General features: G+C 41.8%; 1 protein-coding gene across 1 annotated transcript; it reads left to right on the forward strand.

Annotated features, from left to right (window-relative positions):
• Window positions 1–1,446: 1,446 nt before the first annotated feature.
• Window positions 1,447–20,086, forward strand: LOC115660899 (solute carrier family 2, facilitated glucose transporter member 11-like). The gene is made up of 12 exons (XM_030582761.1): window positions 1,447–1,466; window positions 7,902–8,000; window positions 9,231–9,391; window positions 11,452–11,576; window positions 12,063–12,192; window positions 13,025–13,173; window positions 13,807–13,994; window positions 14,887–14,997; window positions 17,409–17,510; window positions 18,258–18,333; window positions 19,319–19,446; window positions 19,828–20,086. The coding sequence occupies exons 2-12, from the start codon at window positions 7,926–7,928 to the stop codon at window positions 20,032–20,034; spliced, it is 1,452 nt and encodes a 483-aa protein (XP_030438621.1). The 5' UTR covers window positions 1,447–1,466; window positions 7,902–7,925; the 3' UTR covers window positions 20,035–20,086.
• The last annotated feature ends 916 nt before the right edge of the window (window positions 20,087–21,002 follow it).

Here is a 21,002-nt window from a genome sequence, read left to right on the forward strand (position 1 = left end):
CATTGTCCAGCCCAGGAAAAGACAAGGATGGCCCATTAAAGTTAATGAAAAGACATTGAGACATTCCGGCTCCCAAGTCCAGAGAGGTTTCCACACACTGAGTAAACATGAGTCATCACAGATATAGGCCTAGTCTACACTACAAACTTAGGACGACACAATCACATTAAATCAATCAAATAATGTATGTGTCTGCACTACTGAGTCCCTTCCACCAACGTAAGTGGTCTGTAAAGTCAACTTCTGTACTCCACCTCCGCGAGCGGCGTAGTGCTTGATTAGACATCCTCAGGTCGACAGGATAGTGTAGACACTGGGTTGTGTAATTAAAAATGAATTTGCCTTGTAGGGAGGCGCCCTGGCTCCCCGCCGCGCCTGAGAGGGACGAGCCAGAACAGGTGCCTCTGTGGGCGGAGCCACCGCCGCCTGTCTCCGCCCTCCAGAAGTCAAGGGGTGGGACAGGAAGTAAAAACGCCCGGACTCAGCGCTCAGTTGGCCGCAGACGGCTGGAGAGGACAGATGGTGGTGCCTGAGCTCCCGCTGGGCCCAGCCTGCCTCATGCTCACTACCCGGAGGAGCGCTGGCCTGAGCTTCCCCGTGCCCGGAGGAACGCTGGCCTGAGCTTCCCCATGCCCGGTATCCAGAGGAGCTGCCCGAGCTTCCCTACGCCTGGTATCCTGAGGAACCCATGGTCTGGGACCTGCCGGACGACGCCGGCTGGGACGCAGTGGAGTGGGAGGGCCTGCGTCCCCCCTGCCACCCTTCCAAGGGTGGCAGACTCCCCCTCCCCCTGGCCTGAGGAGGCCTCTTGTGCTGTTTAACTCGCTGTTCAGCCCCTGCTTGAGGATCTGACCCTTACCTGGGTTTGTTGCCCTGCCCTGAGCCAGGGCTTGGGCTTTACAGACTGCTACTGTTCCCTTGTTGCTCAGCCCCTGCTGAAAGGCCTGAGCTTGAACTGCCTGCTGCTCTGCCCTGCCCAAGGGCCTGGGCTATAGACTTTGTATTTGCTCAGCCCTGCTGAAAGGCCTGAGCTGTGAGCAGCTTACTGCCCTGCCCCACCCAAAGGCCGGGCTTATGTACTGTGTTGCTCAGCCCTGCTGAAAGATCTGAGCCCAAACTGCTTATAGACTCTGTACTTGCTCAGCCCTTGCTGAAGGGCTCTGAGCCTGAACTGCTTGTTGTCCCGCCCCTGCTCCAGGGCTGGGCTTATAGACCGTGTGTCAGCTTAGCCCCTGCTGAAGGGCTAGGACTCTGAATTGCTTAGAGACTATTCGTTTGCTCAGCCCCTGCTGACAGGTCTGGGCCCTGCATGGACTGCTGCCTGTAGGGAGGCGCCCTGGCTCCCCACCGCGCCTGAGAGGGACGAGCCCCAGCGCCAGACTCTTACAGGCCTCCAGGAGGTGTCCTACTGTGCTCCGCTGTGACCGCTCTGGAGAGCACTTTCAACTCCACTGCATGTCAGCCAGGTACACAGGAAACAGCTGCTCCTCTGTTAAAGCTCCAGGAACTTTTGAATTTTCATTTCCTGTTTGATCAGCGTGGAGATCTCGCCGGCACAGCTGATCATGGAGACTCAAGGCTGCAAACATGGTAGATTTTCAAAGATATTCAGGCACCTGAAGATGCAATTAGTTGCCTAGTGGAATTTTCAAAAGCATCTACATGCCTAATCCTTTTAAAATCTGGCTCCAGGTGCCTATCTCCATCTTTAGGTACCTAAATGCCTTCGTAAATCTGTCCCCAAGTCTATGCATTTTGGATCCACTCCTGTGACGTGCTAAACATCCTCATCGTCCTTTGACTTCAATGGGGATTGAGGACCCACAACACTTCTTAGGTTATGGCTCCTAGAATGCAGTGAAATCATCTGTCTAAAGAGTCTTCTTCAGTCTGCATTGCATTTCTTGGTATGACACAGCAGCTTTACACAGTGGGATCCTCATATGTGTCTCCATACAGCATGCAATGTAACTCACCTGATCCCAGTTATTCATTCAGTCTGCCTGACTTTTCACCTACTTCCCTTCTCTATGTGAACTTGATCAGCAAGTAGAGAAATGCTCTGTGTAACATTAACACAACCACCAGCTAGAATGGATTTTGGAGCATAGGTTAAGTGACTGCTCAAAAACCTAATCAATGCCATGCAAGAGGGAGAAACTATGCAATTTCCATGAATTTCTTGTGCTTGATCAAATGGGTGGTACATGCATACAAGATATAGAGCTAATTTATAAATTGTAAATACTACATGCCAGGGAAGGGTTAGTGATCACAGCATCAGATTTGGAATAATTATACTTGCTGGAACCATAGGTTTAAATCTTAGCAGGATAAACTCAACCCTTCATTCTTCTTAGGAAGATAAACTGTATCATGATGAGGTCCTAAAAACCAAATTCCTGTCTTTTCTGTGTAGACATTAAATATATCTTAGCACTCTTTGCAAGAATAAGGGTTTGCCCCAATTTCTTGGCTAGTATTTCCCCTACCTCTGCCATTGTGCAATGTGTGTGCACCAGTTATCCTGCTAGATATCATCTTCCACACTAGAGAATGCTGCCTGCCGGCATGTCCAGTACAGTACAGAATATAAAGGAAGCCATAAGGAATTTACAACCAAAATAAATAGTTAGATTGAATACAAACAGCGTCTGTCCAGATGTAGGTCAATGTTTTTAAAAATAACATTTCTTTCTCAGCTGGATTATCACCAAAACACCCTCCCCAAAAGGAGTATGTTTTAAGGAGAAATTTGGCAAAAGAGACAGGTTTCAGAGTAGCAGCCGTGTTAGTCTGTATCCGCAAAAAGAACAGGAGTACTTGTGGCACCTTAGAGATTAGCAAATTTTTTGAGCATAAGCTTTCATGGGTTACAGTGCACTTCATCAGATGCATAGAATGGAACATCTAGTAAGAAGATTATATACGTACAGAGAACACAAAAAGATGGAAGTTATCATACCAACTCTAAGAGGCTAATTAATTAAGATGAGCTATTCTCAGCAGGGGAAAAAAACTTTTGTAGTGATAATCAAGATGGCCCATGCCAGACAATTGACAGTGGACAAGAAGGTGTGAGGATACTTAACATGGGGAGACAGACTCAATTTGTGGTTCAGTGGGTCTCATCATCCCCACTATAAAAATTGTTCCAGCGCCCGTTTGTATGAGATTTGTACTTGTCTGTTTCACTGTGATTTTTAATCAGTATTTCTCAGTTACTGCTAGATTGTCTTTTAAAACCTGTCTCATGTCTTCAGTGGTATTCACTGGGAAATGGGACTGCCTCCTATGCTTGGAAAGTTGGTACTAGGGAGGCCTGCATGAGATGCCTCAAAAGAGGCAGAGATGATCCAATCTATAAGGAGAGGGAGGAAGTTCAGAGTGTAAGGGGAAGTGTGGAAGAAAAGTGTGGGAGAAGATACAAGTGAGACACTTAGATGAAGATTGGGAGGAGCACACACAAAGTGAAGAAGAGGATGAGGAAATGAAAGCAAAGATGAAGGGAGCTGTGCAAGGTCTTAAAAGTGAGGTAAGAAGTTTAAAGGCTGAAACTGGCTGAAACAACAATAACCGAGCTTAGGTCTGAGGATGGCGTTAAACTGTTTAAACGTTTCATTGGCCTTAAAATGAATGAGTTATTATACAAGAAAAAAAACCTCAGAGCAATCTCTCATATATCAGAGAACCAAAATATGTTACAATAACTGGAACACTATTTAGTTTTGATGTCTGAACTAGCTGCCTGCTTCCCATCCCAAGTCAGCAAGAGCCCTCCAAATATAGGAGGAGGAAAAATCTCTCTCCATGTTGGACTGGGCTTGACATATCTGTTTTCTTGAAATTTTTAGTCCAATAGGTCTAAACCCTGTCCAATGAATAAAAATAACATAATTCATTGAAAACGTAGAAAGTAAAAATTTAACTCCAGTCCCATGATCCCAGCTCCTCATTACTTAAATAACATGCTCGGTAAAAAAGCTTAGAAAGCAAATCACCCATCTGACAGGGACTTGCCAGTGATTACGAATAGCCGAGCTTTCAATAGGAAATGGCCAGCTACCTGTCAGACCTGGTGAGTACCCTGGGGTTTTTTATCACATCAGATATTAATAATGGGAAGGATCTGTCTTCCACTTCCAATGCTGGAGAAGGTACTGCACATTTTCATTAACCAGTCTTTAAAACAGTGTGAGATAGTTACAAAGAGTACAGCAAGAGGCTACCTAACGGTCTTTTTGGTAGTGATTATCACGGATAGAGCAAAAAAACTATTTGGGGGGCAATACCCCTTTAACAAAAATAGGGAGGTACTGTTGATAATGGATGATTATCTCAAGGTGCTGGGACAGTTGGAAGCACAGCAAGGGAGGAAGAAAAGGAAATAGAGCAAAAAAGCATTGTGGTAAGACACTTGTGCCTTTACTTTCGCTCTGAGGGGCTCAGGAGGAGGTAACATGTCCTAAAAATATACAAGTATAAATGAGAAAAAGCTGTATGCAAGCCTGTGAGGTGATGTGAGAAAGCAGGAGAAACCAAGCTCCAGGAATAGTACAGAGATTGAACTGGTGTGTGAAAATTCATCTAAAAATGCATTAACACCTGTATGAGGACATTCTTCCTCCTCATTGAGAGAGGGGGAACTTTCCCTAGAGTTCAAAAACAATAATATAGACACAAAGAACCCATCACATTTATTTTAGAGTCTCATTATTTTCATCATAATCTCATGGGGAGGTTTAAAGCTATGTTTTATAATTTTTGAAGTCTCATGGTTAGCAATGCTGACATAATAAGAATTACAGAATCATAGAACCATAGGGTTAGAAGGGACCGTAAGGGTCATCTAGTCTAACCCTCTGCCAAGATGCAGGGTTTGTCGTGTCTAAACCATCCAAGGCAGATGGCTATCCAGCCTCCTTTTGAAAATCTCCCATGAAGAAGCTTCCACAACCTCCCTAAGCAGTCTGTTCCATTGTCCTACTGTTCTTACAGCTAATTAATCTAAATCTGAGATTTAATCTAAATCTGCTATGTTGTAATTTGAACTCATTGCAACTTGTCTTGCCCTCTGTGGCAAGAGAGAACAACTTTTCTCCAAGTATTTGAAGACCTCTATAATGTCCACCCTTAATCTCTTCTTTTCCCAACTAAACATACCAAGTTCCTTCAGCCTTTGCTCATATGGCTTGTACTCCATCCCTTCAATCATCTTTGTCGTTCACCTCTGGATCCTTTCCAGTTTCTCTACATCCTTTCTGTACATTGGTGACTAAAACTGAACTGCAGCTGAGACTAATCAGTGCCAAGTAGATCAGTACTATCACCTCCCATGACTTGCATGCTATGCTTTGGTTAATGCAATCTAAAACTGCATTTGCCTTCTTTTTTTAATTTGGCAACAGCATTGCATTGCTCACTTATGTTGAGGTTGTGATACACCACAACTCCCAGATCCTTCTCTGTTGTGCTGCTGTTATCTCCCATTTTGCATTTGTTCATTTAGTTTTAATTCCCTAAGTGTAGCATCTTACATTTGTTTTTGCTGAATTTCATTTTGTTATCTATAGCCCACTTACCCACTTTATCAAGATCTCTCTGAATTTTAGCTCTATACTCCAAAGTGTTGGCAATCCCCCTAAGCTTTGTGTCATTTGCAAATTTGATCAGTATGGTCTCTATTCCTACATCCAGGTTATTAATAAAAATGTTAAAAAACACCGCACCTAGAACATATCCTTATGGAACCCCACTTGAGACCTCCCTCCAATCTGACATAATTCTATTAATAGTTCTCTTTATCTGCAGTTGTTTAACCAATTATGTATCCAGTTAATGGTAGTTGAGTCAAGTCCACACTTTTCCAGTTTACTTATCAGAATGTCATGTGGGACTATGTCAAAAGTCTTGCTGAAGTCCAGGTATATTATGTCCACCGCATTTCCCCTATCCACCAAACCAGATACCCTGTCAAAAAAAAAATTAAGCCGGTTTGCCATGATTTATTTTTAGTAAATCCATGCTGGCTGCTAGTGATCACTCCTTCATTCTCCAGGTATTTGCAAATTGAATGTTTTATAATTGCTCTAGTAGCTTCCCAGATATCGAAGTCAGGCTGACTGGTCTATAGTTCCCCAGCTCCTCCTTTTTCTCCTTTTAAAGATAGGCACTACATTAGCCCTTCCCCAGCTTCTGGGACCTCTCCTGCCATACATGAGTTTGCAAACATTTGCAGAGATTTCTTCAACTAATTCCTTCAGTGCCTGGGGTTGGATCCTTCCAGGCTGTAAGCAAAATACAATGAGGACATAAAATACAAAGGAAACCACATTAAATTTGTCAATAAACATAAAAAAAACAATGGCAGTTTGTTAGGACACAATGTACTGTACTGATCTGGGAACCACATAATAGTAAAAACTAACAATTAGCTCTTACATAGTGCTATTCATCCATAGAGCTAAAAAGAAGGTGCCACCACTCAAGTGAGTTTAAGATATCAGTAAAACCATCAGTTAAAAGAAAGATTGTTAGATTTCAGAATGAAAAAATGCTGTCTGTCTTGTCTCTCATTGTGTGGGTGTAGAGAAAGACAGAGTTATAGTTCTAATTGTTAAAGTTACAGTTAGTTTACAAGTACCAGAGGGGTAGCCGTGTTAGTCTGGATCTGTAAAAGCAGCAAAGAGTCCTGTGGCGCCTTATAGACTAACAGACGTATTGGAGCATGAGCTTTCGTGGGTGAATACCCACTTCATCGGATGCATGTGGGATGCATCCGACGAAGTGGGTATTCACCTACAAAAGCTCCTGCTCCAATACGTCTGTTAGTCTATAAGGCGCCACAGGACTCTTTGCTGCAGTTATCTTAGCTCTATGGTTGCATTGAGATGGCCAACTGAAGAAGGAGCACTCCTTTATTGTCTCCAGGTTGTTCCAGGAGCAAAGAGAAAGTATAGCACTGCCAAGAGTCCTTCCCAAAGTATTCAGCAGAATGAAAACAAACTTGCCTGGGGTGTCAGGGTTCTCTCACGGCCCAGAGGTAGTGACAATCCGAAAACTAACTTCTCTCAAGCCATGTCTATACTAGCGAGCGTACAGTGGCACAGCTGTACTGATGCAGCTGCAGCACTGTAAGATCACTCATGTAGCCATTCTATGTCAATGGCAAAGAGCTTTCCTGTCGACATAAAAAAACCACCTCAATGAGCGGTGATAGCTAGGTCAGCAGGAGAAGCTCTCCCACCAACATAGCACTATGCACACTACCACTTATGCCGGCAAAACTTCTGTCACTCAGGGGTGTGTTTTTTCCACATCCTTGAGCAACATAAGTTTTGTCAACTTAAGAACTTGGAACAGTAGATATGGCCTCAGTATAGCAAGCTTAATATGGAAAAAAAAATGAAAAAAAATCTTGTTTAGCCAGTTCCTGAATTATTATTTTGACAAAAGTGGTAAAGAATAAAAGTTCTCCCTTTGTAGAAATAAAACAGGTAACATGGGATAAGAGAGGATGAAATTCTGCAGTTTCACACATCTCACTATCATTAATAGGCATCTGGACAGCATATTTACATGTTCATTGACACATTGTCAACTCTATCGTCCTGAATGTAATGGTCCTTCCCATGTAGTGGATAATAATGGGTCTTTCTTTGTCTTGTCTCTTTAGATGAGGAGACTCCAATGGATGTTGGTTTTCTCTGACCACTTGGCTGGGATGGGGGGCATCTCTGAGTGGTTGATGGTACCCTTTTGGGCTGGAACCTTGTACAGTGTGAAAAGGTTTCTATAGCTAGAAGTGTCTGCAGTGAATAAGACATGGTTCTGGAAAGGGAGAGCTGTAGATACATGGATCTGATCATAAACTGAGGGTGTGTTTTATCATCTTTTTGTAGATTCAGTATCGGAGGCTATTTCAAATGATGCTTGTGCTGGGAATTGGTGGAACCCTTTTACCAGGTTTTCATATTTCTGTGATCAACTACCCTTCCATGGTAAGCAAAGCCTTAATCAAAGACACCTCTTTGGTTGAATTTTCATGGGGCTGAGTCTTAGCTTGGGGATCCTCCTTGTCCTTAAAATACTTCCTTAAGTGTTTCCATTGAGACAGTTTCCAGCTCTTTCCATTCCCATTCTGTACTGTAAGAAAGAGTAAGATGAGAGGCTGGACAAAGGACAGAACTTCACTCCATAGATAGCATTCCAGTATAGTTTTGAAAGGCTGAGGACATTGGGAAATGAGCACTATTCTCTGTGTAGTCTATTGCTGAACTGAGGGACTTAGGAAGAGGATTCTTGGTAAATCCCTCTCTGCTACTGTCTTCTTCACTTTGAAGTATCTTTATAATCCCTTAGATCACACTCCATGGACTGGGTAGTAAGGATTGTGTGTGAACTATAAACTTGAACATAAAGGGTATACACCAAGGTTAAGAAGTGGTGAGGTGTGGTTGAGGTTTCAACCCTCAAAATGTCCTTTGGGCTTCCTCCCATTGTCCCCATCACTCCCCTACACTCAAGAACATGGACATTTAAAAGGAATCCATAACAGGACCCGACCTTTGAGTGTGGAAATTTACACAACATTTTTCAAGCCAAGTTTCAGTGGATGAGATTGTGCAGTTAATTTGTGCAGTAGCCTTTCCTCTCTCAACACTTGGATTCAAAGACTGTTTAGGTTATGCGTGAAAACAAGTTTGGTTATTGAATCATACAGTCATCAAAAAAGTGGCACATTTGCTGCAGTCTTTGCTTAAGAGAGAAGCCTTTGACTGTAATAATATTAATTAATTAATAATACCATCATGTCAAGGATTAGGTGTACTATCAGAATTTACTGGGGAAGCTCATATACTACTAGTCTCTTGTTTTTGTAAGCAATAAATTCAATCAAAATGTTAATTAAAAATAATAAATAGCATTTCTGACATCATCGCTGAATTCTACTGCAGATGTGTATAATACTGCCAGTCTTTGGCAGCACCCCATTATTCCTCCATTGTGAAATTAATATACAGCAATTCAAAACTGATTTTCAGAGATACAGATTGGTAATAACAAGAAATGTGGGTATGTGGACTTTTCCTAAACTTTTATTTGCAAGTAAGTCTCATGCTGTCATTCTTGAAATAGCAACTATTTGTTGAAACCAAAACCAGCTTTAAATATAATGAAGTATGATTGTGTATAATTACTGTTAATGAAAATCCCTTTTTCCTTCTCAGCACATTAAGATGTTTATCAACAAAACCTGGCTGGAGCGATATGGCTCTCCCCTCCATCAGGAGACCATCACGTTGCTGTGGTCCCTCATTGTGTCTATCTACTGTGTAGGGGGACTACTGGGGTGTCTGTGTAGTGGATACCTGGTTGTGAAATATGGAAAGTACGTATCTTTTCTGAACAGCTCACTAATGAGGAATTGCAACAATGGAATCAGCTAACAAACCAGCTAACCAGTTTGCTTGGGCTACCATTAGTTAATATAACATTGAAAAACATTTTACTGAAAAGGGAACAAAATGATTTTTAAATAAATAAAAACAAAAACCATTTAAGTTTCTACATTATTAAAGGCTAAAACTTTGTCTCATTGAAGTCAATTGCAAAACTACAAGGGACTAGGACTGAGTGCTAACTGAATATAGGCTAAATTCACCCCTGTTTTTCACCAGCATCAGTCTGTGTGAAGCAGGGTGCAGGGCCCTCAGCAGTAGAAAATCCATGGAGAGGTTGCAGCTGCACAAGTCTGCAGTGCTGCTAGCTGAGAAGAGTGTGTGGCCAGTGCAGTCAGGAGATGAATTAATTTAGTTCCTCCCTGTTGCAGTCTCCACAAGCAAAACAACGAGAGAGCCTCTTATGGAAAGTGAGGGTGCCTTCCCTTGGCAGAACCCCTGAGAGGAAGCAGACTTAAAAATACAAAGATAGAGATGGATATAGAAACACACCCACACTAACAAAATATTTGAAAATAATTTCTCCATTTACTTACCTACCAGGGCTAAATTCATGATTCTGTGTTCCCTGCAGTAGTAAATATACCAGCTGCAGACCCCTTTCAACAAACTGCAGATGTGCTCAATAGTATCTGCTTCCCAGATGCTAGTTCCCTACCTCATCTCTTTGTATCTCTGCTTCTTCCTGTTCCCCCATCCCAGTTCTCTCTCCAATCCCCTTCTCAGCTTTTGGTCCACTCTCACACTATATGCTTCCACTTCCTGCTGCTGGTTCCCTCTCCAACCAACTCTCTTGAATACACACCTTCACTTGACCCTCCCCAACCTATCTTTTCTGCCACTATCCTAGATCTATCTCCACTTTCAGCTGCCAGAAAGTCTCTATAAAATCCAGACCAAGTTGCCCTACCCAACCTCTAAGCCTTCAGAACACAAACTTTTCAAGTGTCCTTAAACAAGAAATCAGAGTTCCGAAGGTTAACAAGCTGCATCATCCCTTAAAGATACACAAAAACATTTCCATTATGGTTGATTGTATATACAATTTCTTTCCAACAGCCTGGGAGGAGGGGCTAAACATTATTTTAATATCTGTCCTATAGAATTGCCACTGAAACACATTCTTTCTTGGGGAAATATAGGATAGTGAATGTGGGAATTCTTAAAGACTCTGCTGATGAAAGTGAAAAAACAGATATAATGTTATTATAAGAATAAATAAGCATATGTAAATTAGACTGATAAAAATACACAATTGTTACTGTTTCCTTGTTCGTTTCATAAATTATATATTATTCATTTAATAATTATTCAATGTAACATGTAAACATATATCTTTTCACTGAAATTTTATTTGAGTTCCATTCTCAGGAGATTCTCTAGTATGCAAATATTTATTTCCTGGGACAACGGCTGTAAAATATTGCCCACAGGTAAAAAGATATTTTCTGAGATTGTGATAGATTGCCTGAAGCAGAAGGCTTTTTGTTTTTAATTGCTTGGGTACTTTAAAAAAACCTTTCAAGTTCTTGCCTCTGTGAATATATTCAGGGCTTCAGAAAACGTAAACAAAGCTCACTTCTCTTCTGCTCCTCCAAAGAGAGAATGAAACTCTAATTTATTTGTTCAATATAGCCATTTAATTTGGCTTTTACAAAGATGGCTTTTTCCTTCTATGTTTTGGGATAGGGGTAATATTTTTGATGGGATGTAGAATCCTAGAAAGGGAGCAATGAATACTGTTTACCTATTTTTCTCTCAGCACTTCTCTCTTCAGGAATCCACTATAACCTCAGTGGAGTGCTCCCCATTGGCGTCTCTCATGTCACTACATAACAGAAATTGCTATGCCCCAAAGCATTGTTTTTTAAGAGCAGCCATGGCTTGGTCTGTACGTTCACTGGATAAGAGGAGTCCATTTGTTCAAAGTGACAGGGGAGATATTTATGGGAAAACCTGATTCACATCTGTATTTCATTTGCTGCTACAGAAAGAAATGTCTGTTGTGCAACAATATGCTCATAATGGTAGCAGCTTTGCACATGGGCTTCAGTAAGACCGCCAAGTCTTTTGAGATGATTCTGATTGGACGCTTCCTCTATGGCATCAGTGCAGGTAGGACCCCACACTACTGTATGTACACAAGTTATTCTCTTGGGAGAACATAGGGACAACTTCATCTCAGAGCTCCTCTGGGAGCACAGCACTCCAGGTGGAGCAAGAAGGGTTAGGGAGAAGGTGGGGGCCGTTCCACATCCAGCATCACAGGAAGCAGGCTGCATACATCTATAGGATGGTGCAGCTCAAGCAGTCCTCCTGCATATTTTAAGCCAGCTGGGGAGGGATTGTGCAATAACAAAATATAGCAAATCACCATCTACTTCCACAAGGACTCAACTGAAAATGGTAATCTGAACAGTGATTTCTTAAACATCTTGTTTTAGAAGATGTAATTTTCCAGTTTGATTACTTATTGTAGGTGATACTTAAGAAACAATTCAAAAAAGGAGAGTGCTACAGTTTGGCAGAATATGATTTGGGAAAAAAAGGTAATTTTTCTTTCTATAAATATAACTTTCCTATTTCTTCTTCCCATTCAAGGTGTATGTTTGAATGCACATAGTCAATACCTAGGAGAAATTTCACCAAAGAAACTGCGTGGATTTGCAAACACCAATGCTCTTGTGTTTTTGACACTAGGAAAAGTTTTAGGACAAATTATGGGATTAAGGTACCTATCTATTTTACATACATATATGGCCTCATCACCACAGTAGGTGAGCACACCACAATCTTTCAGGGCTTTGGAGCAGAGCCCGGGGCTGGAGCGCAGAGCAGCTCCGGAGCAGTGGAGCTGCAGCTTTTTGCCATGAGCTGGAGCAGAGCTGGAGCACAGCTCCAAAGCCCTGCAATCTTTAATATACTTAGCCTCACAATGCACTGTGAGATAGATAAATGCTATACTCCCCATTTTAAAAATGGGAAACTGAGGCACAGAAAGGCTAAGTGACTTGCCCACCATCACAAAAAAACTCTGTGTCAAAACACAGAATCAAAAACTTGTCTCCCAAGTCCTTGGCTACTACCTTTCTCCAGGTAGAATATATGTACTTATCTATGGACCAAGCAGCCTAAATATTTTTTCTTTTCATCCATTTTTCCCATTATCTGTGCATATTGTGTCAGTTTCTCTACTTATCACACAAAAAAGAAGTTGCTAAAGTTACTAATAAATAATTGTATATAGTTGTAACTCATGAATATTGAGGATCTGAATTCTTCAGTCTTATGTAGAATTGCAGCATTGATCTCGATAATAGTTGCATGGATTAAACTCCACTGAATTTTTATTTTTTAATAATGGGAAAAAAACTCAGAACAAACTATAGAACTAAGGTACTTAGCTATTTTCCCTTCCAGTTTTCCAAATTTTCTTTCTTTCAATTTATCTTCTCCATTTCCATCTGTATATAGCATCTGTTGGTCCACTTTTTGCTACAGAAAACAAAGTTATTTCATTTTATTTTATTAAACCATGAATATATTTTATATGCTGTCTACAGAGAGTTTTTAGGAACTGAATCCTTGTGGCCTTTGCTGTTGGCCGTATGTGGAATTGCAGCATTTGTCCAGCTGGTCTCTTTGCCATTCTTCCCTGAGTCCCCCCCGTACCTTTTGATACAAAAGGAAGACACCGAAGGTTGTTTGAAAGGTAAAATGGGACAAGCCTTTCTCCAAATCACTGGTTTGTTATATGATAGCCATTAGGGTGACCAGACAGCAAGTGTGAAAAATCAGGACAGAGGGTGAGGGGTAATAGGCACAAATATATGATGTAGCCCCAAATATCGGGACTGTTCCTATAAAGCTGGGACATCTGGTCACCCTAATAGCCATTGAAGGGGTGGGCCTATTAGATGGAACCAAGTTTCCCATCATCCACCAATTATCTTCCTTAAGAATTCTAATCAACAAGGATCTTGTACTGATGTAGATCTAAATTAGTATAGACAAAAATTACTAATCTGCAGTTATTCAAGATCACCCTCTAAAATATTATTGTATTACACAAACAAGAGATAGACATCTACCAGCTAATAGCAATGTGTAATAGTGTGTTCCATTAAGCAATATCTGATTGATTTCTTCAATCAGTGACTGATGGATCAATAGATGGACTAAATTATGAATGATTAATAAATAATCTAATCACTAATTCATTAGCCAATTGAATGATGGAGAGGAGTGGATGGATCAGCTGATGGATAGGTCTGCAAGGCACTACAGTGTTATAAATAAAAAACACTAATAATAATAATAATGCTTTGCTATTTTTCTTCCATAGCCATGAAGCAGCTCTGGGGTGAAGGGGATCATCAAGCAGAGTTTGATGACATGATGAAGGAGAAGGCAGCAATGAAAAGCATCAAAACCATGAGTGTCCTGGAAGTGATGAAAGAACCAGCCTTGCGTCGGCAGTTGTGTATAATGCATCTCCTTATGATGAGTATACAACTTTGTGGCTTGAATGCAGTTGAGTATTCCTCAATTCCAACCTCAGAACTGTTATTAGGTCGTGCTGAGAACATTATAGAGCCACAGTTTCTACTTGTTACTTCCTCTTGCTCCTCTTTTCTCCTCCTCATAGATAGGTCACTGCAGTACGTCATGTGGTAACATTCACTGACGTTACCAGTACCATGCTTCTCAGCACTCTAAAGTGAACACATGCCTGTGTATAGAATAGGTCCAGCACAGTGGATGTTAATGTTCCCTGAAGGTATTGTCCCATTGATTTCATTTCTGTTCTCACTAGAAGCTCTTTCTCTAGGACAGAGGGCTGTACAAGCTCACTTTCTCCGTCTTGGACCTTTAGAATTCTTTGTACAGATTTGGGTCTCAGTTTTCCTTAAGTTCCTGTCTGCTAGTAGCAGATGCATATTGCCATCTATCCTTCATTCTACCCTTCATTCTGTGTGGTATCAAGGGATCTCCTTCTACAAGCCTCTTCCAAACCAGACAGCAAGCACCCTAAGAACTTTTCTCTTTCTCGTCCCCCCCCCCCGCCAATACTATTCTTCTTTTGGCTCCAAACAGCTCCTTCTCCCAATTCCCTTATTTACTCCCTCCTTTCTCCTAACACAATGCTTCTTTAAGCTCCATTCTTTTCATGAACCTCAAAACCCTTTTGTTAATCCCTAATAGACCCTCGAATTTCAGATTTCAAAAACAGGTGCCTCAGCTCCTGTTTCTTTGTCCAAATGGAATCCAGGCCCCTCTGTTTCCTCTCCTGACCCCCTAATAAAAACCCACTTGGTGATATTGTACTGGTGAAGGACTGAGATCTGAATGCTGCTGCACAAACACACCTCACATATCTTGATTACACTTGATTGTTAAAATTCCTTTTCACGGCATTTTCCAGATCTACTTTTATACCTTTGAAGTGTTCCGCACAGCCAGGTTGGATGAAGACCTTATTCCATATATAGCCTTAGGAGTTGGGATCTGTGAATTCTTCTCGAACATCCTGTGTGTAAGTCAGACCTGACCTGGGTTTGGAGGGTAAAAGGAAATGTGTTTTGAGCCAGTTCCTTCTTCAAATGAACTGCTCTTTCTACACACAAACTGAAGAAACTTTTTCTGTCACCACTACCCCACCATATGAAACTGTGAAAGACAACACAAACTCTGTAACAGGAAGGGGCTACAGAGTTTCTCCAGGCTAAAGTGGCCCCACCTCACCACACCTGCAAGTCTTTTTGAGACTTGGAAGAGAAGTTTAAGATGGGGAAAGCTCAGCTCAAGGCATGTCTACACGACAGTGGCATAGCTATGTCACTGCAGCTGTGCCGCTATAGCGCCACAATGTAGATGCTTCCTACATCGACAGAAGTTTTTCCGTCAATGTAGTTAATCCATCTCTCTGAGAGAAGGTAGCTCGGTCAACAGAAGAATTTGTCCATCGAACTAGGAGTGGCTACACCGGGAGTTAGGTTGAACTAAGTACAGCATTCAGGGCACACAATTTTTCAAAGCCCTGAGCAACATAGGTAGATCGATTTAATTTTTAAGTGTAGACCAGACCTCACTGGTGTGCAGCTCTGAAAAGAGCAGAGTGTTGAGCTTCCTAGCTCCCAGGGAGAGGCCTGGCAGAGACCAGAATCTACACCCTTGCCTAAAAGACACCCAAGTCCACAGAGGCAAAGGGGGCTATCATCTATCTATTCTGCTGGTGAACCAGCCGATGTTGAGCTACACTACAGCCTCCCCAGGGAAGGAAGAGAGGCCAGTGGCCAAATGGGACTGTCTGTATATTTCTTTTTCCTTTGTTTACTTTGCTGCTCCTAAGTTGTTTGTTTGTTCCCTGGGACTCTGAAAGGGGTAAGCTTCCAGACAAGTTGGCTGGAGGGCTGAGAATCCATCTCCTTCAAAATGCTAATGAGTGCCTCCACTTGAGTGACTGAACCCAGACAAATGTATACAATCCCATCAACACCCCAATGGGGATCTGGTAAAAGATTAGAACCCTGACACCTCCCCATTACTCCCCAGATTACTTCTCATCTTTTTGGGGGAGAGGAGGGGAGTGTCATGATCCACAATTTCTTTTAAAAATCAAGACTTATGATTATTTTTAAATGGAGTTTATATCATGCTCCCATTGATAATAATGTTTATATGCAGGTAATAGCTGTGAGAGAGGTCAGATATAGCAGAAGAAATGGGAAAGGCAGAAGGGAACAATGCCACTTTACGTCAAGATAATGGCAGACTTCAGCAGCTACATGAAATGGTGGATTCACTTTTGAAAATCTGACTTTTAGGGTGTAATTTGGCAATTTTGTACATAACACCCAGAAAATCTATGTGATGGTCTGTCAGATATAGAGACTGTCTGCAACCTCGGGATATAACCTCATGGTAACTCATTAACTAAATAGGGTATAGGTGAGTCATTCCTTGAATGAGAAATATCTAGGGAAAATGCCCTAGTGCTGTAAAAAGTGATGTGGTTCAGTAGGTGGCACTCAGAGTCAGTACTGATCAAATGGCAAAGAATGGTGACTCACTATACTGTTGGAGGTATGCTGCATCCTCTAAATGAGATGTAACATGGAACCTCCAAACAGCTGTGGTACAAAAATCCCTATGACATTTTTTGCAAGGGAAAGGATGTTAACTGTGGCATTCACTCTGCCTACCAGAGTTTCTCTGAAATTAGAGTATCCACAGAACTTCAGCCTCAAATCTGCTTCACCCATCTTTGCATGGATCCTTGGGATCCATTTACAACCTCGGCCATAATATAATAATTTCACCTTTATCAATGACACGAAGGAAGGAACTAACACAGCTGAGAGAGAACCATATAAAACTTATGATTTGTAATTTTTGTTTTTAAACACATGTAGAAAGAGGCATGCATGTCAATTTTAGGAGAATTTGCAGTGAAGGCCATTATAGTTGCTATAGTGAAAATTCACAAGCCAGGTTCAGACTGCATGGAATACTAAACCAAGGCTACAGATAGCTGGCATATTAACATCTAATTAAATAGATGGGACCACAAGTAAAGTAGAATAATATCTCATTGGTTCTAAATGAAATACATTCAAATGAAAGAGTTTGACTTACTATGAAAGTGAGGGGCTGAGGGAAACAGAATCATTCCAGAAATACAAGCTGCCCTTTCTGGCCCCAAAGAGCAGCCTCCATTATAACTCCTGCTCCGAAACGTCCATAGAGTTCAATGGGCTAGCACCCAGCAGTGCTTTGCTTGATCACAGGGCTAACAGATGTTTCACAATTACAGCTATTTCTGTACTCCTGAGATAAAAGGAATGAAAGAGAGCGCAAGAGAGAATGAAACCCAAATTCCCTTGGGGAGTGGAAGTTGAAATTTGCCATGCTTCCAGTAATGTCAATGTGTTTTCTGATCCTCAGAGCTCCATCATTGACCGGTTTGGCAGGCGGATGCTCTTATGGGGTGGTTATTGGTTGATGGCAGGGATGCTGGCATTCCTAGTAACAGCTCTCTCACTGCAGGTAAGGAAGCTTTTCTTTCTGAGGTGCTCTGTTCCCACTTCCAAGAAACTGCTGTTTATGTTATTTTCAAATTAAGCCTGATCCCCATGGTGCTATTTGGTGGGAGACTCACAGTCAGCCTTAGTTTTGCACTCTAACAAATACAGGGCTGAATGGTACGTGAATACTCATGTCTCCTTCTATGAGGCCTTCATCCTTGTCCTCACTGGAGGGGTCCCTGTGCTGCCTCCTACTAAACTGGCATTATCCACATTCCAGCTCCCAGAGTAACTGTCCCACAAGCAAGGTGCCCTGATCTAGTCTTTCTCCAACCTTCTTACTACTTAACCCCTCGCACACCAGGCTCCAGTGGTTGTATCTTGCCCTGCTGTTGTCAAAATCTTTGCAATGAGCATTCCTGCCATCTCCTTTCTCATTCACCAGCACCTCTCAAGCGGTTATGACAGCTGCCCAATGATCATATCAGCTGCTGAAAATCTCTTTTTCCCCCAATGCAGAGCATCCACATGCCCTTTTAAGCTCCTGAATCTCTTTTGCTACTCTGGTCTCCGGCAAAAAGAATGGCCCACTGCCACTCCCCTCAGCTGCTAAACTCACCTCCATCCTAGCCCTTGATACAAGTGATTTTACTCCCCATATGTAAAGCATACCCTTGGCAATCAATAAACCAGAAAGTAGAAAGTAATGAGCATGTTATTCTACCACCATATTAATTCCCCCTTTCTCTTCTCACTGCTTTCCGTCTAGAATCAATTCTCCTGGATGGCCTACTGCAGTGTTGTTTTCATATTCTTGTTCATTATCTCCTATGGAATTGGACCATGTGAGTACATAAACTCAAGTGGTAATAGGAAACCTCTGGATCATACTATACGAGCACATTAATATGGGTGGATATATGGAAATGGAACTAGACTTTGTAAATACATCTTCATAGAGAAGAGAGTGAAGCAGAATCCTACAACATCCTCAGTTCACAAGTAAAAGCCCAGCTCCATTCAGGATCGTTAGCTGATGGCATGTTCAGTTCCTTCTCATACTCATAGACTTTAAGGTCAGAAGGGACCATTATGATCATCTAGTCTGACCTCCTACACAATGCAGGCCACAGAATCTCACCCACCCACTCCTGTAACAAACCCCTAACCTATTTCTGAGTTACTGAAGTCCTCAAATTGTGGTTTGAAGACCTCAAGATGCAGAGAATCCTCCAGCAAGTGACCCATGCCCCATGCTGCAGAGGAAGACGAAAAACCTCCAGGGTCTCTGCCAATCTGGACTGGAGGAAAATTCCTTCCTGACCCCAAATATGGCAATCAGCTGAACCCTGAGCATGTGGGCTCTTAGCATCCCTTTATCCTTTCTTAATCTCAATCCAAATCAGATATAATGGCAATGCCAGAACCAGTTTACAACTCCCTGCTAGGATTTTGGTCCTCACTTGAGACCAAAGCTAATTCTAGGTCCCTGACAAATGGCAATGTTTTGTCACTGGAACCTCAGATATTTTATATCAGTATTGTATGTCACTGATTTTTATTCAGGTTTTCATATCATAGCCATAACCATGGTTTATGAGTGCCCTGACAACCTGTCTTGGTACTAGCCCCCAGCAGAAGCAGGAATTCTGCACGTATGCCAAGTGCTGGGCACAAATACTCTTTGGGGTTCTGCTTGATCAAATATAGTTCCTAAATATGAATTGTATGAATCTGCATTTTTTCATTTTGAGGGAAAGAGGTGACCAAAGTTCCTATGGGAAAACCCCACATAAATGTCTTTATTACTTTTTCATATTTCTTCTTCAGCTGGGGCAGTCATGTCTGTCATAATGGAAATCTTCAACCAGTCAGCCCGATCATCTGCCTTTGTGATTGCTGGGACCACTGCCTGGATGGGCTTCATTGTAATTGGGATGATATTCCCCTTCGTTGTGGTAATTCAATTTGGATTTTTTCTTCAATGCTCCCAATTTAAACCACTTTTTATGGCTGTCCTAGGCAGCAAGGCACAGCAAGTACATTACAATGCCATGTAGGTGATCAGTGTTCTGAACCCACCTCAAAGTCCCTATTCTGCGGTGGCCAGCTGTGTAGTAGAGGTGGCATACATAGACTTGAGATGACGGGTGTGAGCTGGCCCAATCATCAATCACCCTCTGCTGTCTTATACATATATTAGAAATGTAAAGAAACATTTCTTCTTTAGACTGACTTTTTTTCTTATTCTTGAGAAACAAAGCAACCTTCAGGGATCTAAGAGAGTAAGTGTCAGAAGAGGATTTGTTCATCTTTTTCTCTTTTATTTTTGTCTTCAGGAGGCCCTCGGTCCCTTCTGCTTCCTCATCTTTGTGGGCGTTCTTGTCATCTCAGGGATTTTTTTCTACCTGTTCCTTCCAGAGACAAAGGGGAAGTCAATCATGGAAATCACAGAAGAGTTCAGTACAATACATTTTGGGAAGAAACGTCTACCAACTGCGGGGAAGAATTCCCCTCTGGAACACACCTTCTGCACCAAGTTCTGACTGGCCTGCAAAGTCAGATTTCATTGACACAATGCACTGTCAAGATCAAATTGGAAGCTGAAGCTAAAATAGACTCTTTTTTAATAAAATTTTATTTGAAAAATAATTCACATCTATCTTACCTCTTATTCCTAGCAGTCCCATTTTATATTTGGGCCTTTATAAAAAATAGGTATATCTCCAGTTATTATAATGATCTCCTAGAACTGGAAGTGACCTTGGGTCATTGAGTCCAGCCCTCTGCCTTCACTAGCAAGACCAAATACTGATTTTTGCCCCAGATTGCTAAGTGGCCTCCTCAAGGATTGAACTCACAACCCTGGGCTTAGCAGGCCAATGCTCAAACTGCTAAGCTATCCCTCCCCCCTTTGTTTTTCATGCTCACAGCAGTATCTTCACCCATGGTGTCCTTCTCCTAACACAACTCTGTATCAGGAGGGTTTTAGTAATTAACAGACACTTCCCAGAACTGGAAGTTATGAGCACTCAGGAATAACTAAACTTGTCAGTTTTATTGGAAGTCGCCTTCCGCTGCAACCATTGCAAAGAAATGAGACTTAAAAGTATGTGTGTTAATTTGTCAAATGAATCTCTATATAGTTAAGAGGGAGAGGACAAACCATAAGAACATCTCTTCAAACAAGCTTCTGATCATCTGTTTACAATACACAGCACTGTAAATAGCCTAACTACTGTTTTTCCTGTCTAAAAGGGACTGCAACCAATGAAAGACAGCCAGGACAAAAATTAAGTACAATTGTATAAAAAAACCTCAGTCTTGTTGGGTCAAGATGAAAAGAACATCATAGGACTGAGAAAGACTTGGCCTACAACACAAAGGTTTAACAGCTCAGGATGAGAAGCAGAGCTTGGGATATGGTAGAACATTTTAACTGCATACTGAAAAAATCAATTAGACAGATGTTGGTTTAGGACAAATGATTCCTTACGAAGGCACATCTGCAGCA

This window comes from Gopherus evgoodei, chromosome 13 (genome assembly GCF_007399415.2).
Source record: "Gopherus evgoodei ecotype Sinaloan lineage chromosome 13, rGopEvg1_v1.p, whole genome shotgun sequence".
Classification (NCBI taxonomy): Eukaryota; Metazoa; Chordata; order Testudines; family Testudinidae; genus Gopherus; species Gopherus evgoodei.